Consider the following 26,868-nt stretch of genomic DNA (forward strand, 5'->3'; position numbering starts at 1 on the left):
AGCCTAAGCAATTCTGCATCTGCTTCTCACCCTCTGCTTTTTCCCTCAGAAGCGCCCCAAAATTTCATTGTGTATGGTCAGGAAGGAAGAATCTGTAACGCAACGATTAGCCCCGATATTTTAATGGAAATACTGCACTACAATCAAGTTTACAACATTTGTATAGAAATCACATGGATTGTGGGCTGAGGATCACATTACAGAATACAAAAAGCAAGTTCAAATAAAAAGAAGGAAAAAAACCCCAAGCCTCTGCTATTGTACAGGCTGGGAGCAGAGCTGGGATGTCAGATGGAGACGGTGGCCGGCTGCCGAAGGCAGAGGTCTCCCCACGGCATATCGTGGGGTTCCGCGCCAGCCCCCCGTGCGCTCAACGACATGCAGGCACAGACTCCTGGGACAAGACACCCACCAAGCAGCAGCAGCAGCTGTTACTCCCAAGCTGGTCAAAAGTCTAAATCACCCAAGATTTTTTGCTTCCAGATCACCTTGAGCATACAACAGGAAAAATACGGGAGAAATAAGAGAGTGGGGAAGTGTGCATGAAACCTTTGAAATGGAAGAGGACATGCAAAAGCCCCTTCCTGCCTGGTTATGGCAAAGGAGGAGAAATGGGATGGGTAACTTATTGCTGGAAAACTGTGAATATTCCCCGCTGGGCTCTTCCCTCTCTTTCCCTCTCTCCATAGGAGGCTCCCGTTCAAGACTGGCCTGCTGTACATTGGCTGCCAATGAGTAGTGGCCCCGCTGGGCTGCACGCTTCCACCCTGGCCCTCCTGGCTGCAGAAGGGCCAGTGAGGCAAGTGTCCCCCCTCCGGACCCGCTCCCCAGCCTCTCCCTGCCTGTGGAAGGCAGGGGAGCTCTGGTGCTGGGAGGAGACAACCTGCTATCTTGGAGAAAAAAAAAAAAAAAAAAAAAAAAATATCCCTGGGAGAGGTTTTACCAGTGGCAAAGCCCTGCTCGCAGCTCCCCAGCCAGGGAGAACAGAAGCTGTTTTGGGTGCTTAGGACTGGCAGCATGGGTTTGTGCAAGGAAAGCTGCCTCCTTTGAGGAGGAGAGACAGTGCAGTTGTGTCTGTCGTGACTTACGAAGTCCCATATGACTTTTTTTTTTAAAATCGGACTCTTCCCCTGTGTTTTAAATATCTGCCAGCGCTAAACTTCTATACTTAAAAAAATATATATCCCATATGTGGATTTCACTAGTGAAATGCACCCAAGACCCACCCCACTCTTGCCCTTCTCTTGCACACACGCACGCACCGCACACAAGCACACATGCAGAGCAGCTCTGTCAAATACTGGTTTGGTACTTCAGATGATGTTTTCTCCAATACTGAGAGGGAAAAATACATCAGCACAATCAACCCTAGCTAAGTAGCTCAGCAACACTTCCCAAAAGTGAAGGTCCTTGGAGCTGGAAGACTAGGTGGATAAAAATTACCCACCAGGAAAAACAAAAATTAAAAAACTTTAAAATTATATAATATCTATTTCTATATCTTAACAGACTGCTTATACCTCAGTCGGGTTAACCGCAAAATGCACATGCTGCCTCTGCTTTTTCCTCTCAGCTGGTGAAGCCAATCACATAAAATGGTGGGATGTGCCTTCCCGACCCCCCTTCCCCACCCCAAAAACTGCATGCTGCACGGTGCCTTTCAGTCCAGGAACAGGGCTGTGGGTGAGCGAGTGTCTTCCTCCAGTTAAGAACAAAGACATTGTTTTTATTTACAAAAAAAAGAGAAAAGTTTCCACACAAAAGCACTACAATGATAACTCCCTTTGGTAAAAAGTGTAATAAATGTCTCCGTCGGTCTGTCTGTTGGTACTAATTCTCAAGCCACCTGGTACTATGGTACACAAGAAGCTAGTACAGTTATGCTAGCACATCAAGCATACTTCCTTCAATTAAAAAAACAAAACAAAACCCAACCAAACAAAAAAAACCCCAAAAATTGACAATTTGTACATTTATTTACAAAAAAGGAGGGGAACATGTTAAAATCGTGTTGTTCTCTGTTGTGTGTGTGTACGTACATGTGTGTGAAAAGCTGGTGCATGGCACTAGGAGAGACTAGTAAACAAGCAGGTACAAAAAAAAAACCCAAAACAAAAAAATCCAAAAAATAAACAGTTCCACTGGCACTAGAAAGGACAGACCGATCTGCATGGGGCGAGTCCAGCCTGGGAGGGAGGAGAGAGAGGCGAGAGGAACCCAGGGTTTGCTCTGTGAGGTGGCTTCAGGCTGCCCCGTGGCCCCACACAGGAGCCCAGCTGGCTGGCAGCACCCTAAAGGGAGGAGAATCTGCTCGCAACAGGCACCTGGGGTTTTCAGGACACATCCAAGTGGTCCGGTCATGGAGAGCCTCTGGTTCTCTTCCCTTGCCGCTCAGGGCCTCTGGGGAGTCAAAGCCTCAACACTGCTGGTGTGTATGAGCTTGTTGTGTTTCTCTGGGATGGCTCAGTTCAGAGAAGGGTCCTTTCTGCCCTTCAGGGACGCATGCTGAAGTCAAAGGGCTGGTGGCCCGCAGTTCCAGCGGGCACCAGTGGAGATCCGCGTCCCTACAGGGAATCCCGCTGGTGACAGGTTGTACCAGCCACACGCTAGTCAAGTGGCCATGTTACGGAGATACACAGTGAGGGGAGAAAGACATCTTCCTCCTTTCCTTGATGCGCGCACACACACACACCTCCCGGGCTCTTTGCTCACCCCGGGGGGGGATTTTTATGGCGTCTTGAATATTGTGCCGTATTTGACACGGTACTTGTTAATGCTCACAAAGTGCAGGGTCTCTGTGTCACAGGTGGTGGTGCAGGGCACCAAGCCCTCCAACCCTTCGCCCATTAGCCACTTGTTTGTCTCGGCTGCCATTTCACGGGACACGTGCTCCTTGGTCCATTTGTCCACCCAGGCCTGGAACCGCTGGTGCAGCCGCTTGCTTACTCTTTCGTGGGACTACAGAAATAGGAAGAGGTGTTACAAAAAGGTGGCTTCGTTCCCCCAAAGTGCAGCACTACGCAAAGCTTGGCTGCCAGTCGACACAACTGAGAGGATCAACAGTCAGAGGGACTTTGTAATGCAGACAGCAGCCCTTGCGAATAACAGAGGAAAAGCTCCGATAAAAGCCCCCAGGTCTCCTCTCCAAGGCAATTACAGTGGCAAAACGAACTCAGGAATACCAAGAGAGTTACGTCCTTTGTTTAATACAGTGGCGCTCAGGCTGGGGACAGAGAAGATATCCTGTGGGAGCCTGAGGGTTGCATGCCTGGCACTGCGTCCCTCCTGCATTGCCCAGAAGATGCTGCCTCCTTCTCCTCCTGAAGCAGCCAAGATAGACCCTGGACCAGGCAAACCCTGCTCTCCCCAGCCCTCAGGGTCTGCCTCTAGCCTACAGCAGAGGGGCATGGCCCCAGGAGAGAGGAAGCTCTAAACACGTTGGGGGACCCAACTGCTACGGAAGCTTAAGAACCAGGTCAAGTCTGAGAACCACTGGCTAAAGAGAAGCATCAGGAAAGAAAAAACTGTGCACATCTGGAGTAAAAGCATCTGCTTAAGGAATCTAAAATCCAGGACAGATGGTTTAAAACCGTGACTACAGTCATAATTGAAAACAGCAAATATAATTAAGCCTCAAGATTAAAACTTACGTATTTCATTACTTGTTTTGTTCTTTTCCCAGAGCCTGACTGCTTCTCAGCATCAACTGTTAAATCCAGTACATTTGTAGTTCAAATGTAGCTTCTGCAGCTCCTTCGGAGTACCTCAGTAACCGAGGGGCTATGCTGCACGCTATAAACTTAAAAGTTCGGTAATTTCCCTTACATTCAGATTCTCTGTGACAAATGCTGGCATATAGTATCCTGTTTATGATACAAGGTTTGAGGATTGTGCCAGTTGAATGGAATAGATGGAATTCAATTGAATTCCTCAGCATCGGCATTTTAAAGAGTCACTACAGAGATAAAACGCTCTCATCTGGTGTAAAGTAATTTTGTCAGACTGGTATTCACAGCTAATGAAATAAAACCATTGCTTGTATTTCATCAGCAAGGAAGCGATAGTAAGTAGGTGTTTTATAAATCTAAATACATGACAAACAGAGCTGTGAAGGATGATTTACTAGGCAGGAAGCAGTGTGCACCTCTACCACTCCCTCATCTCCCAGTGACTTTTCTCAGTGATCAGTAGTTTGCTCAGAAAAGCAAATAATGAAGCAAACTGAAAATAATCTCTGCAGCTACAGAAAAGACTACTGCTGACAGAGCCTCTCGGGTATCTCTGCTTCTAGTTGCTTAAGTCAGTAACTTTTGCCTGAATCTAGCAGGTTTTGCTTTCTTTTACATTCTAAGCAATGGCATTCTGCTTAACATTGTGTTTCAAGCAGATTATAATAAAATTGTAGCCAAGTATTTAAAACCCCAAGTCTAAACAGCCAGAGTAGAACTGCAGTTTGCTGCTAAAGCTCCCTGGTTTTCTCTATTGGACAGAAATATTCACACGGAATGAGAGAAGTAACCAAGTGTCAAAGCGTTCCAAAGACCGCATCAGCTTTCTCCAACTAAACCCTTCCGAATCTGGCCGATCTGGAGTCACATGCTGTTTTCATCTTGAATAAACCCCAACCTTTACGGCTCAAGAACAGCCAGAGAGCTGACACTTCCTCCCCCTCCTGCATCTCCGCTCCCCTGCCTCCCCACCTATCCTGGTCACCTCCTCCTTCCCTTGCCCCAACAGTTACTTTTGGCCCAGCAAACCAAAAGTGAATTTGACTAACTTCAGAAAGCCAAATTCCAATTTAAATCAGCAATCACGAGCATTGACTGCTAGATGTGAGATGTCACAGACGCTTGGGTCCAGGACTTCCAAGCCCTAGAAGAATACCCACGGTGGGGTTTTCTGTATGAGTGACCTCACTCCTCCCACCCTTGCCAGAAAACCAGCTTTTCTAGAGCTGCTGCCGCACATTGGCTGCTGTGCTCTGCCACGTGGGAGCAATCTGAGGGCTCCCGCTCTCTGTGACTGTGGGGACAGGAAGTGATGAGGGGAGGGCACCCAGAGGGATCCATGGGGACAAAAGGCATTTGATGCTCTGCACTCTGATTGATTCCTCCTTGGGGAAGCCCTGGAAGAACAGGCACTCTCACGTGTCACCACAAGAACATGCAGAAAACAGGTCTTCTCTAAAACAGGGGGAACAGCACCCATGGGAAGTACGTCCTGGAAGAAATCTGAGAGCTTATGGTCAAAACCACTGTCCTAACATAATAAAACCCTGTATAGAGAAGGGAGGAGAGGTGGGAGGATGATGAGAGGTAGAGGTGGAAGAATAAAAGATTACACCTTAGGAAGATCTTTAGTGCCTTGGGAGGACAAAATAGCACACCATCCTCCTGGCAACACAAAGACCACTGAATGTTACGCATTAGGATCCCTGAGGATGTTTCCTCTGACTCTCTCCACCTGAACTTTGGGAGCAGGGGGTCCCAGGGAACACTAGCTGCCCTCCCCAGTCCTTCCACTTGCTCCTACCTGCTGAGCTCGCAGCAGAGCGGTCCTCCTGTACATGTAATCCTCCGATTTGATCACGTACACCATCTTATAGGAGTTCAGTTTGAATTTACACTCCAGCTTGTCCAAGCTTTCCACGTTCTCCATGGACTTCTTACTGTTTCCCTCCTTCCCTTCCTTCTCCTGCTGCTCCCGACCACGCTGACACTTACGGATCCGCCTCAGATTCCTGCAAACCAGAGAAACCCTCTTGGAATTAGCGCTCACCCTCTAGCACCACTAGGCTGGACATAGCTGGTGGATCCGTGCTGACCCCTCAAAAGCCTGGCAAACAGCTTGGAGCTCAAGTGCCCACTGCAGTCATTCAGGCTCAGACCCCTACAACAAGTCAGGCCCACTGGGTTTATCTGAAATTATGGTTATTGTGCCATCAACTGCTCATGAAAAGCCCTGACATGGCACCTGCTGTTTTCAGGTCAAGGGTTACTACAAGCCAAGGCAGGGCTGCCAAAAACCCAATCTGGCGAGTCATGAGCCCTCGCTGCCACCTGTGGACCATGCCACCTCACAGTCACCGGAGAGCAGGAGCCTGGGGTGGACCCACAGGTTTTTAGGACGAACAGCACCACAGTACCTCTACACCACGCTTCCAGGGCAATGGCTTCTATTGTAGCATTAAAACACAGGTAAGACTGACTGCCCAGCACTGCCACAGAGCGCAGCCTCTCTGCCCTCTACAGCCAGGTACAGCCCATCGGGTAGTGTTCATGGCACAGCCTGGCCACTCACCTTGGCAGGAAGACCGGTTTCTGGGCCAGGTGCTCCCGGAGCTCAGGGGAGGTAGAATCAGAGTTGACATACCGCTCCACGTAGTCTGACCAGCGCTAGAAGCAAGCACAGAGCACAGATCAGCCACCGCTTTCCCACCAAACAACATGGGGTGGTTAAGGAGGATAAGCTGGAAGTTATATGGATAAACATAAGTCACTTTTGAAGGCTCTATGCATCTTATCCCCAAAAAGGCAGGTACGATGTTTCTCTATACACTTCTGTGTGTTTTCTAATACAAAATAAACCAAGAAGGATTTGCCTACTCATGTCACTGAAAGCTTTACAGTGTGTCCATCATGTTGCTTTATCTTGTGCTAACAGACTACTACAACAGTCAACTAGACACCCTTGTGCAGTACACCCGACCATCACAGTCAGCTCCCTGGGCAAGCTGCTCTTACCTCTGCTTCTACAGGGTCATCTGAGTTCTCCTCTTCTGTGTCCAGCAGTTCAATGGTTAACTGAACCTGACCTCTGCTCTGAATGAACATCAGCTATAAAGAAAAGGCAGAAGGGACTTCAGTAAGAGGTTTCAAATAGAAAAAACAACCTCCACTTCTCACTGGGGCAGAGGGAGAATGAAGCAAGTTGGCATAGTTTCAAGAGAAAAAACTGCTTCCCACGTGCCTGATGGCAAAGGGAAAACACTGGCCAAACTGCACAATCTTTGAGGAATGGAAAAATTGTAAAGGTTTTTGAAAATCTTTCTTTTTGTTGTTCTTTTTGGAGTGGTGCAGGTCCTTCTTGAGCCCCCAAAATAAGTTCAAGGGCAAGGGAAGGGAGATTATACACACAGGCTTTCATCCAAAGTACTCTACTCGCTCAGAAACGGCCTGACCACTTCCTGCATCTTAGGTAAAGGAAGTATGGATTTCATTAGGACAACGTACCAGGTTTATTTAGCAATGTATGCAGTCAGCAATGATTTAATGCCCAGTCAGTATTAGCTGATCTCCCCACAACTGACAAGGCTGAGACACAAGAGAAATGGGAAAGCTTGAGCTAACAAATCAAAACTGGTGACAGCAAAGCAGTCAATATGATGCAACCCAAAGATGTTATGAAGCACGAGGGATATTCATTGCTGTTCCACAAAATATATTTCTCCTTGAAACCTCGCTTCCAAGGGGCCCTTATAGAATCCTTAACCTATGTGCCAAAAGCTGGGGACATGCCAACGCCTCCCTTTCAACTTTCAGAGCTACAGAAAGTCCTCAGGGCTCTTGGGTGCCTAAACAAGGCTCCTTTTTAAAAGAACTGGTGCTTCTCGCTCCTTAAAAAGGCATCCCCCTCACTGCTTGCTGCTTTTACATTGCGGTTCACAGCCCAGCTCTACCTTGAAACAGTTCTCCTCTGACATCAGCTGCTCAGCTTTGCGCTGGTACGCGACCTCCAGAAGAGTACGAGAAGACTGGGAAGCAAGAAGACCTCCTGTTGCTCCGTTGTTGTTTTCTGACAGATAGAGGTCTGTTACCTGCACGCAGATCTCATCACTCACTATGTGCTGGAGCTGCAAAAAGGAAGAACGTGGGGACGGCATTCATCAGGAGTCTGCTACATACCCAACAGCACCAAACAGAAAGAAGCAGATGTAACCATGAGTTTAAGCCCAACGGGGGTGGGGAAGGCTGAAAAAGCATGACTTTAAAGCCACATTTTTAGTAGCTTCTTGCACTTGCAGATGACCTCTGTGGCTATCTAAAAAACCCACAGTATCTTTAAAAAAAATTAGCAGGTGGCAAGTACAGCTACTCAGACAAAACCTTAAGGCAGGGAACATCCTGATCAGCAGCAGGGGAGGAAGGGCTAGAGCACTGTGACACAGTATATCCCCTCCACAGCAAGGTGCTCCTGCTGTGTCTGAGGAGAGGGGTGGGAGATTTAGTACCAAATCCTTATTTTGTACAAGTTTAAAAATCAAAAGTCACTCGACTGTCTTTTGAATTCAGTTGATCTCTCAACTGAAGTACAAGGCTTCTGAAAAGCAGCTCTGCCCTTCTGAAAAAGGAAAGGCCTTTCAAGCCATTCCACTTCCAGCCCCTTCTGTCTGTTTTTGTTCTTTACACTACAAATAGGCACATGAAGACTTTTTCCCCAGTCACACATTCTTCCTACCAGCCCAATAAAAGGACTAGAGTTTAACAGCCAAAATCAGCTACTCAAAGAGCCAGGTAAAAGAGCCAAAGCTCTTTAGAAAAGGCACGTGCTGCTCCTACAACACTGGTGAAAAGGAATGAAATTATTTATATGCCATGTAATTCTTTTTCCAAAGTTAAAGCAAGATTATCTCTGGAGACACTTTGAAGTTGAAGACACATATCCTAAAACTTCTGGAAAACAAAGGGAGAACTTCAAACACAAAGAGAGGATATTCTCAATAATTAAATATATCAGAAATTACCTTTTATCGAGCCTCTTTACATCAGTGTTAGAGCTGGGTTAAAAACACCCAGAATTTACCCCTGAAATTCCCCATTTAGGCATACAACACTCCCCCTCCAATGTGGGCCCAGGCTCTCACTGCAGCAAACAACTTAGCTACTTTCTCTACCCTGGACCATGCGTCCTCCAGCCTTTGCTGGCAGTCACCTGTCGAACAATGCTCTGGATCAGCTTGTCCATGGTAAAGGCAATGTAGGCGTGAATGGTGAACATTTCGCGCAAGGAGTCCTCGTACTGTGACGAGTCCATGTTCCCATCCAGGAGATTGCGCACCATGTCCAGGAAGGCTGGGTAATAATCCTCGACATCGATGTCCACTGCAACAAGAGAGAATGGGAGAGATGAACACACCACCCCCAGGAAGGGCTGCTTTGAGTTTTGGTCCTCAGACTATCCAGTCAAGCTGAAGAGTTTCTGGAATAGACTTAAGTTGGTCTTTTATAGACATTTAAGAGTCCTTTAAGGCCATGGATACTTTCATAATCTCTTGCTTTCTAGCTCTAGCTTCCTCCAAGAGGTCTTTATTTCTGAAAGACTTTTAAAAATTATTTTAGTTAGGGAACTCAAGGATACTTTAGATACACTAGTGTGAAATGAAAGGTCTTACGAAATAACGGCTACATATTACCATTTTGCTATTCGAGTCCCACGTACCCCACACCTCCTCATCTCCTCCCTCAATTCAGTGCTGCTCAGTGATAACGAAAGAGAGATCTTCCCGTTTTAAAGGGTCACCACTGTTACATGGCTGAAGACACCAAGTAAGCCCTGTCAACACGCTACGAGCGGAAGCACCTTTCTTCCCCAGTCCATCCCCAGAAGTCACTCACTAGGCTCCTTCAGTCGCAGCTGGATTGCAGGACTGTCGCTCTTGTCTCGCTTTATGCCCAGCACTTCCCTCTCCCACTCCCTTTCCCGTGTCTCCTCTTCAATCTGCCGCTCGGCCTGGGTGCAGATCCTCAGCAGCCGCAAGCACAGGATCTGATGCAGCCGCATGAATATGTACCAGTTGCTATTCACATAGAACAGATTGTAGACCTCATCCATGCCCCGCAGCTTCTGGGCTGTTGTGTTGTTGAACATCAGCTTGTTTTTGGGAGGACTGCCCCCAACACCGTTATGCTTTTTTGCAGCCCCAGTAGCCTCATCCACATCCATTTCCTCTTCTTCCTCCTCTTCCACATCCGAGAGTTCACCTCGCTGAGCAAAGAGCAGGTCTGGAATGAAGTGATACATGATCTGCTTGATTTTGTACTTGTCCTCCTTCTGGATTCCTGTCTGCCGCTTCACATGGTGGATGATGAGAGAGGCAGCGTCTTCGAGGATCTGTTTGTCTTCATAGGCTAGTGATAGGTGTGGGCCTGTGGGGACTCCAGCATTGTCTTCTGAAGCCTGCTCTTGCCTCTACAAATGAGAGAGACAGCACAAAAATTAGTCCCAAACACCTCTCTCCACCTAAGAGCCTTTCTAAAAGCTCTGCCAGTGGTGCAGACCTCCTCTCTCATTGAGCAGTGAGGAACAGGAACTGAAACTGCACTTGTATACTACATAAGCATGAGGGAAGGAAACTATCGGTGACCATCTTACCTCATCATAGATGCTTTCAATCTCGTTGAGGAGACTCTTTGACCTCAGGACCTTGGTATCGTTCTGCTTGAAGTTGATGCCCTGGTGGTCCAAGGATTTCAGGTAATATTTCTCATTCTGCTCTCGCCAGACTTTATTAAAACCTCTCTGGGCTTCTCGCCACTCTTCCTCTTTCATCTTTAACCTTGGATCAAGGAAACAAGGGTGAGCTAAGAGACATAAAGGTCCCACTCTGAGCACGTAAGTAAAACCTAGGCCCATGGTTTGTGGCCAGTGCTGAGGAGAGCTGACCTCCTTATGAAATAGGCATAAATGAAAGCCTTCCCACAAAACAGAGCTTTACAGGAGAGGCGCCCTGCACACGCTCTTCTGAATAAACTCCTCTGGACTTCTCTCATGTCTAAGTAACACAGCTCAGGAACAAAGTAGCTTGAAGGCCTGGGCTTCCTCCCATGGCATGCGAGGATAGCTAGAGGGTTTAGTGTCCCTTTCACCCCATTATCCACAGGAGGGAGAGGGGCTGAATGGACAGGAGAGCAAAAAGAGCTGGCCTGGCACTCTCAGAAATCCCCAGAAAGTTGCGTAGCTCCAGCTGCTGAAAAGGAGTAGCTTAGTCTGGATGATTAACGAAGTTATGGCCTAGCAGCAACCTCAGCTTCCTGGAAATGGACTCCTGAACCTCAACACAGTGTCTCAAGCACAGCACCTAGTGCAGCTCAAGAGCTGGCTCACAGGAAGAGTGTCCTTGCAGCAGGGTAGGGGAAGCTGTGACCTTGCAGGTATCCTGGATATGGCTGTTACACCCAGCTCTTGCAGCCCTGAGACACAAGAGTGACAGTCCCACAGAGATGGGAAGTGTCTGGGGAAGACTATCTCCTCAAGCTTCCCCACGGAGCTGCAGCATCCGCTCCCTTTTCTTGACTGAGGAAGGGGAGGCTGACAACAGAATCCAGATTGGGAATCTGAGGGTAACAGAGCCACCACAGTCTAAGCCCACGGTCATGTACAGCTGCGGGATTTGGAAAGGGATCAAATTTAGCCCTGGATCAATCCACACAACACAGTTTCCTCATCTTACACAACACTGACACTGGGGAAGAAATAAGGTTTAAGAAAAGACAGCAAAAGCTCTACATCCCTCCAGCTGAGCTAGTGAGCTTTTTGTTACAGAAAGCTAATATCCTTTTTTTAGGTGATTATTATGAAATACAGCAACTGACCAGAACATAAAATGCACTTCTTAAATTATAGCCCTGTGGAGGTCACACCCTTTAGGGGCAGAAACTGGCTACTTTTAAATAAATCTGGATCATGTATGGTGTGTTATCCTTTGGCAGATCCCCCAGGGCAGGGTGCTGGAGCAGTCAGTACCTTTTCAGTACAATGGGAACAGCCACGGATGGGTTCTTCCGAAGTCCATCAATGATGTCGGCTGCTTTGTCAGCATATATCCTCTGGAGAGCCTTGCGGTGGATCACCTCTGAAGTGCCACCCAGAGTGTTGTCCAGCCGGAATTTGGCCTGCTCCTCGGCAGACAAGCGCGAGAGTTTCTTTTGGATTGCCTCAAGGACGCGGATCGTTGCCAGGTTGGTCTCCAAGACAACATCCAGCTGAAGCGAACAGTGCATTAGCCATCGTTGAATAGATAAAACATGATACTTCACAGAGGCTAACATTTAAGTGACATGAAACAAGAAGCTGTGCACGTTTAACAAGATGTTCTCAAGCAGTGGTTTCCATGTTCGGCTGCTCTAAAATAATCCAATTATATTTTATCTGCTACCTAGCTAATACTGCATAAGAATTTAAAGGCTACCAGAACGATACTGTTAGGATATTACACTTTCCACCTGGGAATAGAACACAATTGACAGTTACTCTACAAAAGGATGCGCTGAATCTGAGTGTATTCAGGTAATTGTCAAGCTAACTTCCATTTCAAGTCAAGATGTCAATCATTTAACATCCTGAATATATCGCTTTTCAGATTATTACAGAGGAATGCGTGTTCTTGTGCACTACGTGGGCAGTAAGAACAGAAAAGATGCATTGATTATATGCTGGCCATTGAACAATTTCATCTGGAACAGTGTGAATGAAGAGCTCTGCACAAGAAGTGAGGGGCAGGGGTCGTAGCTTGGAGCAAGAAGTGGTTATGCAGCCTCTGCTTCTTGTGTAAAGAGAACACAAGCTTTTAGGCAAAAAAAAACCAGTGACAGACAGACAATAAAAACAGATTCTAAGCAGTAGTATTAAAGGTATAATTATATCAGGATCATTAACTGTTCACAGAACCCCAAGCTTTCCAAGACATGAATCAAGGAAAAACAATTTACCTCAAAACGCTCATCCTCACACCTGTAGATGTGCTCTTCATATTGCGTCTTCTTGGAGCTCACGAATGTGGAGTCTTCGGACCAGGATGGGAAGGAGACCCAGGTGTCATTCAAAACCTTTGAGGGAGACAGGGGAAGACGAGAGTCATGGTCAGCCTTTGACAGGGTCTTGTTCATCTGGCTGAACCCAGTTTTCTGATGGAAAGATATCATTCCCCAGTTGCAAAAATTGTGTGGCCCTTCCAACGCCCAGCATTCAGGGGGCAACATCAAACAGCCAGAACCGAAACCTCCAGGCAGTCTGAAAAATTCATTAGCTAGAGCTGTGAGAAAAAAAAACTTGCAAGGGAATAGAAAACAGAAGGTGAAAGGAGCTTTTCCATTATTTTCGATTAGTCAACTGCAACAAGCTGGTTCATCGTGTGTGATTCACCATCGACAACACTGGGTGGTCATCACGTCAGACATAACTGTTAAGACAGTATGTGGTTTCTACCTCCAAGTAAGGCTAATTGGGAATATAAATCCATAGCCCAGCAACACCCTTCCTGACAAAGCAGGTGATCACCTGCAGCTTTCACCATCTCCAAAACAGGAACAGAAAATTCAGAAAAACGTCAAAAGAGGCCAAAGGCAGAGAAACAAGGATTTGGGCAGGCAGTCTTGAAGGTCAGGCCCAGTTTTCATAAACCTGAAGCCTGAATAACTGAGTCATTAGATTCTCACAGGAAGCAAAGTTCGTAACCGCATCACACAAGACACTTTTGAAAAACATGTCAGGATTTAGATTAAAAAAAACAAACACAACAACAAAACCCACCAAAAAAACCCCAAACTTACAGTTGTCTCTTGCCCAGGTTGTTTTTACTGCCTTGCTGCTACCACAGCCAAACACCTATCGCCACTGCTAACTGTGTGACTTGGTCACCCACATTCGTCCTCCTCATCTCTCAAGGAGCATAAGGACACAGAAAACTGCTGTTTGGGAACATCACATCTCCTCACTATTTATTGTGGGTGCCACTGCTGAATGCAGTCACCCAGAGAAGGGATTTCTGGGGTTCTCCCCTCCTCCAGTGAACGCTCTTAACTGGCATGTTTATTAAGTGGCCTTCAGCAAGTCCTGCTCACTCACCTCCAAAACATTACCTTCAACACTAGTGAAGGAACAGGATCAGCTAGTACCATTCCCACTTTAATGTGTAGTGATGTCCTTTTGATCAAAGGACTCAATGAGTACATCTGATCCTGCAGGACTTTGGTGGGAGACCAGCTTTGACTCTTGACCAAGAAGACTGGTTCCCTGTAGGGAGCCAATTTCCTGAAGCAATTTTCTGAAGACAAGTGATCCTCTTAGAATTACAAGTAGAAAGAAAGAAGCATGTGAGGGATATGTAGGAGAATCTATCTACAGAAAATGTGATTTTCTTTTAAGGCTGGACTAGAGACAACTCTGAACGCAGACTAAGTGGGAATTTGGGTAAAAAGGTAGCAATAATCCTGAATTACATACTGCCTTGTAAAATATCTCAGAGATCATATTAAGACTGTGCAGAAAACTAGCTCTGCCATTTCCTACTCAGAGTTTTTAAGTTTGTAATATTCATGTTATTTTCATGTGTTGTACTATGTAAAGCACCACACATAAATAAAATCCAGGGGCATTAGTTAAGTAGTTAAACATCACAACTATCTGGTGGTTTGTTTTTTTTTTCCCAGCTGCTCCCCAATGCTTCGTGCAACCCTTTCACAAGTATGACTGGAGAAGAGCTGATGCCAACCATCAAAGCCACATGGGTAACACATTTCCAAGCCAGCTTCCAGCATAACCTATTCCTAGACTGACTCCTCGCCCTGTGCAATAGCTCCTGGACATGATGGAACTGGAGATGTTTGTAGCAGTACCAAGCGCTCAATCACCACTAGGAAGACCTCAGGGTGTGCTCACCTTGGGCTCCGACATGTACCGTGATGATTCCGAGCCAGGATGGTATGTCTGCACATGCCTGGGTGCAGGAGCCACATGGCTCAGTGCTGGATCAGTGCTTACCAGATCCACCACAACAGGCAGCTGCCTGGCTCCAGCTCCATGCCCAGCTCCAGCTCTGGGGAGCAAGCAGCAGCACAACTCTGCTCTACAGGAGCAGACGTGCCCTGACATTCCCAGAAAACTTTTCAGCATAGCGCAGGGATACAAAATAAATTCCCCATCCTGTTCTGTTCCACTCATCCTTGCTCCACCCCTCCAAGAAGGCTGGGAATAGTCTCCCCTGTCACACAACTCCTATCCAAGAGTATCTTACCTCTTTACACAGCGGAGTCCGCCCCGTGCACTTGGGTTGCTGGTAGCTCTTGGGTAAGGCTCGGTAGCTGGAGCCCAGTCTTTTACAGGAGGCATAGTCTATCTCCATGGCAATCCCCTCCGTAGCCCGTTCCTTTGGATATGTCTCCATGTGGACAGACTCTTTATACCCCAGAAAGTTTTTAAACCAAGTGAATAATTCTGGGAATTTCCTAAAAATAAAATTAATGAAGTGAAAAACTAGCTGAGTAGAAATCAAACACCAGTGCACTGTGATGCTGAGGCTAGAGCTGATTACTACAGACAGTGTCCAAGATGACCCCTCTGAATGATCAGTCTGCGAGAGAGGACCCTCTGTGCTCAACCCCACTTACACAGAGCTTGATCAAATGGGAAGCAAGTACCTGTTTGTTGATCAGGTGGTGGATTGCTTTCTCTGTGCAACTAAGGTGCTTTAGTATTATCCCTCCATATTGCCAAGGATACACAGACAAGCACTGATACTCCCCATACCTCATGGGTACAGCCCCCACGAGACAAGTAAGGAACAACAGCCAAAGCTTTCACTGCAGGGGCAGCACCCATTGCAGGGTCACATTGAGGTCTCCCAAACTACTCTGGTACTGAACTCAGGCCAGATCCCTAGCTGTTTGCCAGTGTTGTTAACCTCAAAACAGACTTTTCCCTTCCAAAAACTGAAAAGCGATTCTGCAACTACATGGCAAAAGGTTTCAGTGTGAGCAATCGCTTCAACAAGTGCTGCCTCCCCAGACTACATAGACCAGCACAAATTGTGAAGAAGCCTTTGTCTGTGAGGCCCAAGTTCGCCTGCTTGTACAGAAAAGTTTTCTGAAGAATTTATCAGTCTAAAATAGTGCATCTGTACAACTCCTCTTACCTCATGCAAAGCTCCAGCAATATGAGTTGAACCTGTTACTGAGGCTAATTGAATCACTGCTCATTTATTGCTTTTTCATTACATGACAGAAGATAATGTCCAACTCCAGAATAAGAGAACTGTATTATATGTTTCCCAATACAGATATTCACCCATATAGCTAGGTCCACAGCTGGTAGATGAGAGAAATCCAGAATTTTTCGTTGAATACGTCACTGTCCCTAGCTAAAGGTAGCATCCTGCTGATGCCTGACTAATTCCAGTGGAGCTACAGGAGGAGTGGAAGCTCCTTGGGGCAATTGCTTTGCACAGTAGCTAGTGCAATGGGGTCCTGAACTCAATTTACATCGCTATTGCCTTTGCCCTTGGAACCAGGAACTCAATTCGCAGGAGGAAGGAACATTAATCTTGCTGCCCAAAGTTGATGGGAGCATATTGGTTGGTTTTAGCTGATTAATACAGAGTTGTTCTGTACACTAGTGGCAATTATGGGAGTCATAATTTCTATTTAAACTATAGTACTCCTATCATTTTTAGCTACAGGACAGAATTCAGCTGCTGTTTGCTTTTTTGAGATTTTTAGTGAGTTTGTACCAGCACTCTTTTTTAGTGGACACTTCCTATGTAATTAGACAGCCAACCTTTTGAGTGAAACAATCCATGATACCAGAGCAAGAGACTGCAATAACATGCTGCTTAGTAATTCTGTTTGCTCTTCTGAAAAAGAAAGAAACACAGCAAGCAGTACCAGCACTGCTCTTGAATGCTGCCTGCCTGCCAAGACATAACTAGGAATCCCTCTCTACCTCCCTCGGATAAGGAATAGAAAAGGCAGTGCAGAAGACCACAAAGTTGGAAGGAAAACTGAAGCAGGGCACTTATTGTCCTGCTGCAATAAAGGAATAGTCTAAAAGCCTGAAGGACATGGCACCCACACAGCATTAGCCACTGAAGGGCTTCCAGGAACCACCAGTATCTTCCTGCCCATACAGGAGCACATGGCACCTTATCACGTACATTCATGATACTCAGGCTGGGCTGGAGGGAATAGGAGATCAGAGAATGCCCTGCCACAGAAGCAACCCATGCAATCATTTAGTGGACAGACAATTAATCAGTTGCAGGCTATCCAGAAAAAGTCGAGCCAGCCAACAGAGAAGGAAGCGGGCAGTGCTGGGCCTCCACCTCAGGTGTACCTTGTGGCCCAAGAAACCACTGCCCAGCTCTCAGAGCAGCGTTCCTCCACTTCCATGCCACGCAACCACACAAGATACATTCCCCTGAACAGCCACAAAAGTTAGTGTTTCTTTCCTGGCTTTGCCACAGAAACAGACCAAGTGATTAAACTTCTCATATCATGTAAGGAAACAAGCTCCACTTACCCCAGGAATGGAGAAACGAGCTGCACAAGCTCTGCCCGGGAGATCACCTCCTGGTTGAAAATAACCAAGCAGCGAAGGAAGTTTTCGTATGCTTCTGTGCTACGCAGAGCTTTGCGGACCTTATGGAGAGAAGAAAAGAGGAAATCAGCTGCTGTCAGGGTGAGATCAAGCTGTGTATGCTATCATTGTCCAGGAGACCTGGATTCAACACTGTGCTTCCCATCAACGCACAGAGATTACACATGGAATGAGAATGCAAATCTTTAAGCGAGTTGAACAGAGGGTAACTTGCCCCATACACAGGGCCAGACAAACAGATACCAATGTGAGCCTCCTCCGTGCTTGGTATGACCTGCAACAGCAGTGCCCCATGCATTACTTTGAAGAAAGCAGTTGTAAGTGAAGAATGAATTCACAGAAATCCCTCAAAGAACCCCTTAACAACTAGATTACAATATGCTAGAATTGTGGACACCAGTCGTAACTGCAGCACCACAAACCCACCCAGGCTGCCTTTAAAACGCCAAAGAATATTGCGAGCAGGGAGCAGGGGCAAGAGACCTGTGCCCTGGGTAATACCACTCCAGCCTCTGCCTGCGTTACGGCTTGGACTGTCACAGATAAGCCAGTTTCTGTAACCCTTATCTTCACAGTACGAGGAAACCGAACAATTCATCCCAACACCATTACCTTTCCCACGAGAACAGTTAGCATCTATGCATCAGACTGAGATCTATCATCATCAAGATACTTGTCATTACGGTTACAGTTCTACAGCAGGGACTTCTAGGTTTACTCATGTTAACACCTACACATCTTCTGAGCAATAGAGTGGTTCCCAGTAACCATTAGCTGGTCTACAGCATGCTGCAAAATGCACCACATCATCAGGGAGCAACCAAGACTTTAATTGACACATGAATATTACTTAAAAGGCTCATTTACGTTCACTGTATACTCCCCTCTGAGCCATAAGGAAATGTATGGACAACCTTAGGGAACACACCAAGGTACCACTTGGAAACATCCCACATATCCTTCATTTGTTCTGTGTGGTAAACCAGCAACAGGTAACAACTGTGCAATTAATTAGATTCATCTCTCAGGGAAAAAAAAACCCAATGCTGACATGAATCAGCTGATTTGTAAACTGAGCCCCCACACTGCAGGCAGCTGGTTGCAGATGGGTATATCAAGCTGGGCCAACACAGAAAGACACAAATACACATGTTAATAAAGATCACCGGCCTTTTAAAAAAAATTCAAAGGAGCTGACTTAGGGGTCACACTGACAAATGTTATCAGGGTGGTGGGTGTGTGTGTGTGTATTTATTTATATATCACATACTTCATTGTGATAACAATCTGGATGTATACATGCTAAGAACATAAATCAATGACCCAAGATGGCTTTCTCCGCTTCTTGCTTCTCACCTTCTCAAAGAAGAGAGATTCTGTCCCCACACCATGTTTGCTGGCTTCTGCCAAAGACTGGTCTTTTAAACCTAGCAGCTTCGGTTTCTTCTGTTAACAAAAAACAGAAAGGGAAGAAAAAAAAAGAAACAAAGAGCTTGTCAGCAGAACAAGTTGCTGTATTTTGGTTATCTATCACACAAGCGTTTCAGCTTCCTGACCCCACCATTTGTTTTCAAATAAAAGAAAGGTGGCTTTTTTGGAAGTAAACTTGCATGAAAGTGTGTGTCACAAGTTAATCTATGAAAGGTTAATCAGTAGCATAGAACTCCCCATACTTTTAATACACTGTTGCATCCTTTTCTGTAGCTAGTTGATTGAAACAGTCACTGGTTGTAGCATATCTCATTTTTCTAACTAGTTAGCAGAATTACCAAAATAAATCTGGGTTTTGCCTATCACTCACCCAAACCCAGGTCTTACACCTCCTTAAAATTAGTGTATTCCTTTTTCTCTCTTGCATTCCATTGCAAGATCCCTTATTTTCCCCATACCAGCACTGCACTCCACATCCTCAGAAAGGCTGAAAGCTGCCTCCAAAATTAATTTTATTTTGCTGCCCTTTATTTGAAAAGGAGGAGAAAGAGCAGAAAGGGAAGTATATCACTGGATTTAAATGGTACAATTACATGTGCTAATGCCTTTCATCACAAAGCAAGATACACCACCTTCAAAATAAAGCAGGCAAACTTGTCCCTAAAGGACAAACACTAAACCACCTGGCCATGAGACCATTTTTATTACACTACAGAGCCTTGCTCTCCCAAAATGTGTGTCATTTGAAAAGGGCAAATTCTGCTAAGAGAATAATCATTCATCATTGTGTTATAAGGTTTATCACAGGAAAGATGAGCAAACACAATTCCACTGCATCTGCTCCGAGTTCTACAATAAAGCTTTCAGGCACACCTTTATCCTCACCTCAGCTTATCTTCCCACATCCCACACAGAAACATCACTACAAATTTTAGATAATCTTATATTGTGACTTCACTGAGACTTTTGCCTCTGTACCCCACACCGCCCCATCACCACCAAACACTGCTTTATTAACCAATAAAGCTACTCCCACACATTCTCCATCACACTAGTAAAGTGGGGAAAGCCCTATTTTTCCCCAAGCCAGTGAAGTAACTATTACCACCCTCAAGTACAGATAACATAATCAGTTTGGGAAAATTGGAGACAAAGCCTTGCACTTAGAAGTGAGGAATTCGGAAAGTGTCCTTTAAAGGCACTTTTTAATTTCCGTTAAAGGCACTTAATTAATTTCCATTTTCTCAAGCTGCAGCCTGCACCACAAAAATCGTACTTGTCCAACACATCCCACTCTGCCACAGCCTCCTGGGAAAAACAGGACTGCTGAACGAGCAGCACACGCTCTTACCTTCACCGGAGGGGTTGCTCCAGTTCCCGAGTGCCGTCGGATCTGACAGCCATTCTGGCTGGGTCTTTGTTGTTTGTTGTTGAGCTGTGGCTTCTTCACCGTGCCACCGTGATCATTTCTTACCGATTCCACTTTCTCTGCAGTTGTCTTACTTAACAGCTTATTTAGAGACAAACCCATAAGACCATTAGAGCAAAATAATATGCCTGCTCCTCCTAGCTCTAGATGACCAATGTATTTTACTACAGTTATTGCGGTCTTAGAACAACCTGTTTAGGCAAAGGGATTGTATTTAAAAGACAAGTTATGGCCAGAAAACACAGTCTATCACCCTGACCCATTTCCTACACTGAGTAAAAGACCACTCCAAAAAAGCCCCAAGACACAAACAGCAAAAGCACATTTTTCTCAACTCTGGCTATATACAGGACAGTTTTCCGCTAGGTATTTCAGTTCCAGTCTAGCTCTAAGAAGACTCACCACAGAGCTGTTGGCATCAGGCAAGAACTGCCCAAACTCTGAGAGCAGATCCTCCTGATTCTTGAAGAGGCGAGCCACCTGTGCGTACACCTCCTGCTCTGTCAAAGCTGGTGTGTAGTTACCGCCTGCCTCCTTGGCATTACGCTGCTCTTTCTGTCATAGGAAAGAGAAGTGTCAGAAGAAAGGATGCACGAACTATTTAAGTGACAAAGAAAAACACCACACACACCCCAGTCAAATAAAGAATGAAACAGCAAAGGTCTCAGCCTCTTATGTAAAGAATCATACTATGCTAACGATATGATTCTTATATATACACTAAATACATATATATACTATAAGCATATACTAAATGCCCAGCTGGCCCTGGACTAGTAGGAAACTGATCAAGGAAGGAGTTTCTTTACTTTTAACACAGTACTCCTGCCACGTGGTCTCCTCCTGACCCACGCTCATGGAAAAATATCAAATATTATTTTTAAAAAGGCATTTCAGAAACTTGCAAATAAAGATGATGGACTGAAATCCATTATTTCATGCTGCTACCCATTTTTCTAATTTGCAAGGACTCTGCTTAGCTTGCTGGCCAATGCTCATCCAGCAGAAGACCCAAATGCAAGTCTTGGACAGGCACAGTTAACTCCCATGGCAAAGAAAGGGAAATAACCACACGTATACGCAAATCTGCACTGTTAACACTCACCTGATACGTATGGAGGATCTCCAGGAAGGCTTTGTAGATGTCTGGTTGGCCCTGGAACCGATTCTTGATCTTGTTGACATAGTTGATGGCATGATTAAACTCAACGGGTTGATTGTTCTGCAGGGATGGTGTGGTTCCCAGAGAGATTGTCACAGGTGTATGAGGTTGGACTGGGGGCGAGCGTGGTGATGCATATGGTGGAATCGGGGGAGTCTGCTGGCTGGCGGGAGTATGTGCCTGCAACTGGGATGGCTAAGAAGAAAAGAAGCCAGATTAGAAATTAGCAGACTCCTTTATGTTTGGGATAAAGGCATTTTTATTCCACATGGTCCATATGAAGAGGAAACAACTGTATCTGATGCCAGTGGTGGAACAATGTGGCTGCAATAGATACACCTCTGAGCTGGAATATCACAACTGGATGAAATCTCCTGCTACCACATCCAATCAAACAACCTCTTCCCATACACTGGCCCTGGAGGGCCTTTGCTGCGCTTCCTTCAAAGACTGGTCTTTTTAAACTGCTAGTAAAGAATTATTCCCTCCACAGGCCTAGGGAATTTTAACAATATCTTTCGTAAACGGTACACTTCCTAGTGGCTGTCTAAGCAGAAACTAATGTTAAGTGTCAAAATTAAGAAGAACCATTTCACAGTCAGAGCTGGGTTCCAAAGATGAACAGAAACACAAATACAGGTAGACTAAGCAGAACAAAACTATTATGCAAAGCAAATACATAGCTATTCGGTGGGCCAGTAGAGACTACAATTCATGAGGAAACACCCAGACCATTCAAACTGTTGTTATTAACAGCTGTTTCTCCTTGCTAATTGTTTTTGACTGAAATCTGACAAGAGAGACATACTATCTCAAAAATTTAACACAACCAAAATGCACAGGCATGGCATGCTCCAACACTGCAAGTCATTTTGACCCTAATGAAGAATCCTGGCATGCATAAACTAAGGCAACACGAAAGGAAAACTGGAATTTCTTTCAATATTGAGACAAAGAGCAGGCAATAAGGCTGTCAGAGTAATTATTTTGAATACTCTTAACAGACACCTAACAGCCACAGGAAAAATTTAGCAGCTATTTTGAGATGGCAATTTTGAATGTAAATGGAAGTACCCATTCCTGCCACCTTCCAAACTTCAGAACATGTATTACACAGAGTTTTCATTACTGACAGCGTAGATAACTGTCTTAGGATAGCCAGAAGCGTCCTATTACAAGATACTGCTGTGCTTACCTAAACTTCACCTGTCTGGTAAGAAAGTCTCACCTCAATATCTAACATGTCCCTCATGTTCATTTTAAAGTTTCAGCAAAAATAGTTCAACTCTTTTCAGAATGACGACATGGGGAGAAAACCACTTATCCCACAGTGATGAGAAAGAGACTGCTACCTCTTCACTGAGAACATCTACTACTTCAGAGAAAAGCCTTGAAATCTGGCACAGGTAAGTAAATTCTGGAATGCTTTAGCTTTGCAGTTTTCAGCCTTGCAAATCTTTTAGCACAGTTTTCTTTGCTTCTTTTCTGAACAGGAGGTTGCATGTCCCACCAACGTTTGTCTAGAGATCACCTTATTGCCACATTTTAAACCCTGCTGCTTTCTAACTGCATATTTTCGTTGTTGTTCTTTTCCAGCCAATTGTACAATTTAGACATTAACACCTGAAACCTTGTGGATTCTTTCCCTCCCTAAGGCTCCCAAATCTCTCCACATTTTGAGGTTGAAATACATAATATTTTATCTAGAGTGAGATCCCCGAATGCCTATTATCCTATTCTGTTTTCAATCATATAAAATATCTCTGTTGGACAGTAGCATCTGGATTATATCTAAAGGAAAGAATCAAATTCCCTTTGTTATTTAAAGGTCTCAGTTTCAGGCAACATCCTAGTTATCTTGCCTGACCTCTTGCACTTTTTATATTGTCAACCATTCCTGCACCCATCCAGCTGATGGCTGAACTAGACCAGTTTTTACAACAGATATCTGATCTGACAACAAGGCTTCAAGCAATGCAGAATCTACCAAATAACTAATCAAGCTCTTCTGAAGGCCTAATTGCCCCAGGCATTTGGAACCACACACTAACTTTCATAGCAAGAGCAACACCTTTATCACAGCCTCTGTTTTATGGAGAGTTTCTTGGAACTTCAGTTATTTTGAGACAATATACACAAAAGAGGGCAGTTCAACATGTACTCAGTGCTTTAGCTAGGAAGCCCTTCCTGCAAAGTCAAATGCACTTCAGGGACCTTTTCTCCCCCAGGGCTGCTGGATCAATCCCTGAATAACACGTGTACTTTTTACCAGATGCTCTGAGCAACTCTCAGTTCCCCACTGAAAGCAACAAGGGCTTTCCAAACCCTTAAGGTGGCTTATTTGAATTATTGTCAAAAAAACTAGGACACATCTTGAAGTTTGAAAAGGAGAAACTAACCCAGCAGCAGAAGCACAACATAAGCAGGTTCACAAACACTGTGAAAAGGCAGCGTGGAAGTTCCTTTTTCACTCTCTAGCTCCATACCAGCTTCAGCTGGAGATACCAGGATCAGCAGGATCCCCATGTTATCAGTGAATGTCGTTCAAAGTCTCTCACCTTACTGATTTTGGCAGGTGGTGGCTGTGGCGCTGGCTGTGCTGGTGTTGGGGTTGATTGCGCTGAAGGCTGCGACTGATGCTGCGGCTGGGGCTGCGGCTGGGGCTGCAAGCCGTGAGTGGGGATCTGGTGAACCTGCCCTGGTGTTGTCACATTCACCATATCATTTGTCTGCACCTCAATCTTGTAACCAGGTGGCAAGAAGGTGTTGAAACCCATGATCAAGTCTGGGTGGCCCTTGAAAAGCTGTGATACACGGCTGATCACTCCTGGAGTGTCAATACTGAAGAAGGAATAAGATGAAAATGTCACGATCCTCAAAGACCCTTTCAGTGGTACACCGAGTTCTCCAGACGAGAATTTTCCATTAGATTTTTCTACCTTATCAACTCTAACCTATGAAACAATGCAGAAGTGACTCCTATAAATACACTACTGAACTTAAGAATGACATTAGAATTATTTCATTAGCCCAGACAGCATTTTACATCTATGAGATCTAGTCCCAAGTCTGACCATTATTAAGGGGCAGACAACCAGACAGCCAGATGAATCAGCTATCAAGGCTGAACTTGTGAACTCCTGCTCTAAGCAGAGATTTAGTATAAATGAAGGGATGCATTTTACTTTCAGAAAAGAAAGCACACAGCTGCTTTTACACTACTGCTAGAGGTGTGTTACTCTGCACACAGAAGGACAGAATTTAGCCCCTGCTCTGTGCTCCCATGCTCCCATACACTCCTTCTAACCTGAAAGAAAGAAGCAAAATGCAGCTTGTTACCTTTGAGATTTAAATTCCTTCATAATATCCAAGAAGTCATTGTAGACCTGTGGCTGGCTACCAAACTGCAGCTTCACCTGGTCAAGATAAGACAATGCATCCTCCACCTGGAGACAGAACAGACAGGTTATATTAGCAGAGATGATTTTATTTCACCTCCAACTGTTCTGCAAAACACACATTATTTGAAAACAAGGCTGTTAGCCCCAAGGCTGTGCAGGGAATTAAGGAGCAAAAGACCACGAGCCTGGTTAGTGTACTACCAGCACCATTTGAGTAAGAGATACTCACTCCCCACTCCTGGCTCACAAGGTAAAACTGTACCAAAAAGGGAAAAAAGCAACAGAGATCAGCAGAATTACTCAGAGGAAGAAAACCATACTCCCAGATTTACCACCACTGAAGTGACTGCTAGGATAAACAGAACTAGCCTGAGTATTTTTCCTGCATTCGTATGTGGAAATTATTATGGAAGTCTAAGAATAAGCAGAAAGTGGAAATGACATATTCAGTATAGTAGATGTCTGCCAGGTACATGCTTGCACTTTTTTCAAAAAGCCAGACATTTCAGTTCAACATATAAGGATTTAGAAAATGGCAACTGTGGGCGGTAAATTGTTTTACACCTCAAACAGCAAGAAGTTTATGAACCGTTCGTGTACCAACATCCAATTTTCAGATGTAGTGAAAGAACAGCCACAGACTAAAACGAGAGCTCTGGGTCCCTATCATCTCTGACAGCTGGCCACACGCTCATCAGCTGCAAGAGCTACACACAGGACCTCCCTTATGTCTGAAATTAAATGACAGCAAAGAAGGACAGGCTATCGTGTATAGCCCAAATCTTGCATCGGCAGAGGATGATCCATTGATTTCACTGGGAGAAAGAACCACACGTTTTAAACCCATTTTCAGGGGTCTCTAGAAATGAAGTGTCCTACATTCAGCAAAAGGAAATGACCTCTCACCCAACAAGGCAGTGGGTTCCAGCAAAACTGGAAGAGACTTGCACTGTATTTGGAAGGGACTAAGAAACAGGCATCAGTTCATACACATGTGCTTTCTCACTAGAGCTGAAACAAATGTAGCTACTTAAAGGGGTTATTTTTGGTGGAGTTTTCCCTTTTTTAAAGGATTTTACAACACACAATCTGAGAATAGAGCCTTCCTTACTCCCAAATTACTCCCACACAACCACCCACATACATCACGTGTTCAGAAAAGCACCAAATGTTTTGGTAATTTAACCCATTCATACGAATACTCTGAGCAATTCTTCCTTTTTCCTTCCTGCCCCAAATCTTTTCCTATCAAGACCATTTTTTCTTATAGTATTTGGAACAACAGTGTTTCAGCAGAAAGTCCCTTTCCTCATTCAATAGTCTTCCAAAGAGGAGAAACAGCTACGCCTTGTCAAGAAAGCTTTTAGCAGGTCACCGGCTGGCTTTGCAGGGAGGCCTCCCCTACACACCGAAAAGAAAAAGGCCCCTGTTTACCCAAGGATTTAGGGAGAGGTTGGTTTACTTAAGGAAGCAATCCTCAGCGTTACCTTGAGCCTCTGGAACTGCTGCTGCCCCTGCACAGGCACAGCTGGCGGAGTGGGGTGAGTGTGGCTCTGCACCACCTGGCTCCCATGAGGCTGCACCGGTGCAGTGTGGTGGTGGCCGCTGTGGACGGCTGCGATGGCTGGCCCATGGCTGCCCGAGCTCTGCGGCACGGCCGACACCTGGCAAGGCAAAGAGGACATCATGTACAGCTACGCCTTTGCAGCCACCTCCACTCGCTCCATGGGCGGAGAGCAAGATCAGTCTTCCCAGACCCAGGTATAAAAGTAAAATTTCAAGGAAGCAGAACACAGCCAGTTTGACCTTTAACCGTGACTGTTAACAACCTGACACAAAAATATTTTTTGTTTTCTTCAACAACGACCCAGAGAGACCTAAAAAACAAACCAAGACTACTCTCATCCTGTACTCCAAATACAGGAGAGCCCGCTCTGCAAACACATTACAAATGCAGGTTCTCTCCAGCCTGTGGACTTGTTGGTTGTCCAGTCACTAACCCAAACATAAAGACCTGCAAAAGGGGCATAAAATGGGATTTTTAGTATGACAGAGCCAAGGTTCTTTCTTTTCTCTAT

At 45.4% G+C, this 26,868-nt stretch overlaps 1 protein-coding gene across 3 annotated transcripts in view; it reads right to left on the reverse strand.

Annotated features, from left to right (window-relative positions):
• Positions 1 to 1,700: 1,700 nt before the first annotated feature.
• SIN3A (SIN3 transcription regulator family member A) overlaps positions 1,701 to 26,868 on the reverse strand; it is a 35,746-nt gene continuing 10,578 nt past the window's right edge. For all 3 annotated transcript variants that reach the window (XM_075099919.1, XM_075099916.1, XM_075099918.1), the window contains 19 exons: positions 26,278 to 26,454; positions 24,729 to 24,835; positions 23,948 to 24,230; positions 21,333 to 21,584; positions 20,630 to 20,782; positions 20,150 to 20,308; positions 18,724 to 18,813; positions 17,290 to 17,408; positions 15,011 to 15,221; positions 12,708 to 12,824; positions 11,743 to 11,981; positions 10,372 to 10,555; positions 9,615 to 10,188; positions 8,932 to 9,101; positions 7,679 to 7,852; positions 6,744 to 6,836; positions 6,301 to 6,395; positions 5,533 to 5,740; positions 1,701 to 2,958 (listed from right to left, as the gene is read on the reverse strand). In XM_075099919.1, coding sequence (XP_074956020.1) covers positions 2,728 to 2,958; positions 5,533 to 5,740; positions 6,301 to 6,395; positions 6,744 to 6,836; positions 7,679 to 7,852; positions 8,932 to 9,101; positions 9,615 to 10,188; positions 10,372 to 10,555; positions 11,743 to 11,981; positions 12,708 to 12,824; positions 15,011 to 15,221; positions 17,290 to 17,408; positions 18,724 to 18,813; positions 20,150 to 20,308; positions 20,630 to 20,782; positions 21,333 to 21,584; positions 23,948 to 24,230; positions 24,729 to 24,835; positions 26,278 to 26,454 — 3,636 coding nt within the window. In that variant the 3' untranslated portion in view covers positions 1,701 to 2,727. The remainder of the gene's footprint in view (positions 2,959 to 5,532; positions 5,741 to 6,300; positions 6,396 to 6,743; positions 6,837 to 7,678; positions 7,853 to 8,931; positions 9,102 to 9,614; positions 10,189 to 10,371; positions 10,556 to 11,742; positions 11,982 to 12,707; positions 12,825 to 15,010; positions 15,222 to 17,289; positions 17,409 to 18,723; positions 18,814 to 20,149; positions 20,309 to 20,629; positions 20,783 to 21,332; positions 21,585 to 23,947; positions 24,231 to 24,728; positions 24,836 to 26,277; positions 26,455 to 26,868) is intronic.

Source organism: Phalacrocorax aristotelis, chromosome 7 (assembly GCF_949628215.1).
Source record: "Phalacrocorax aristotelis chromosome 7, bGulAri2.1, whole genome shotgun sequence".
NCBI lineage: Eukaryota > Metazoa > Chordata > Aves > Suliformes > Phalacrocoracidae > Phalacrocorax > Phalacrocorax aristotelis.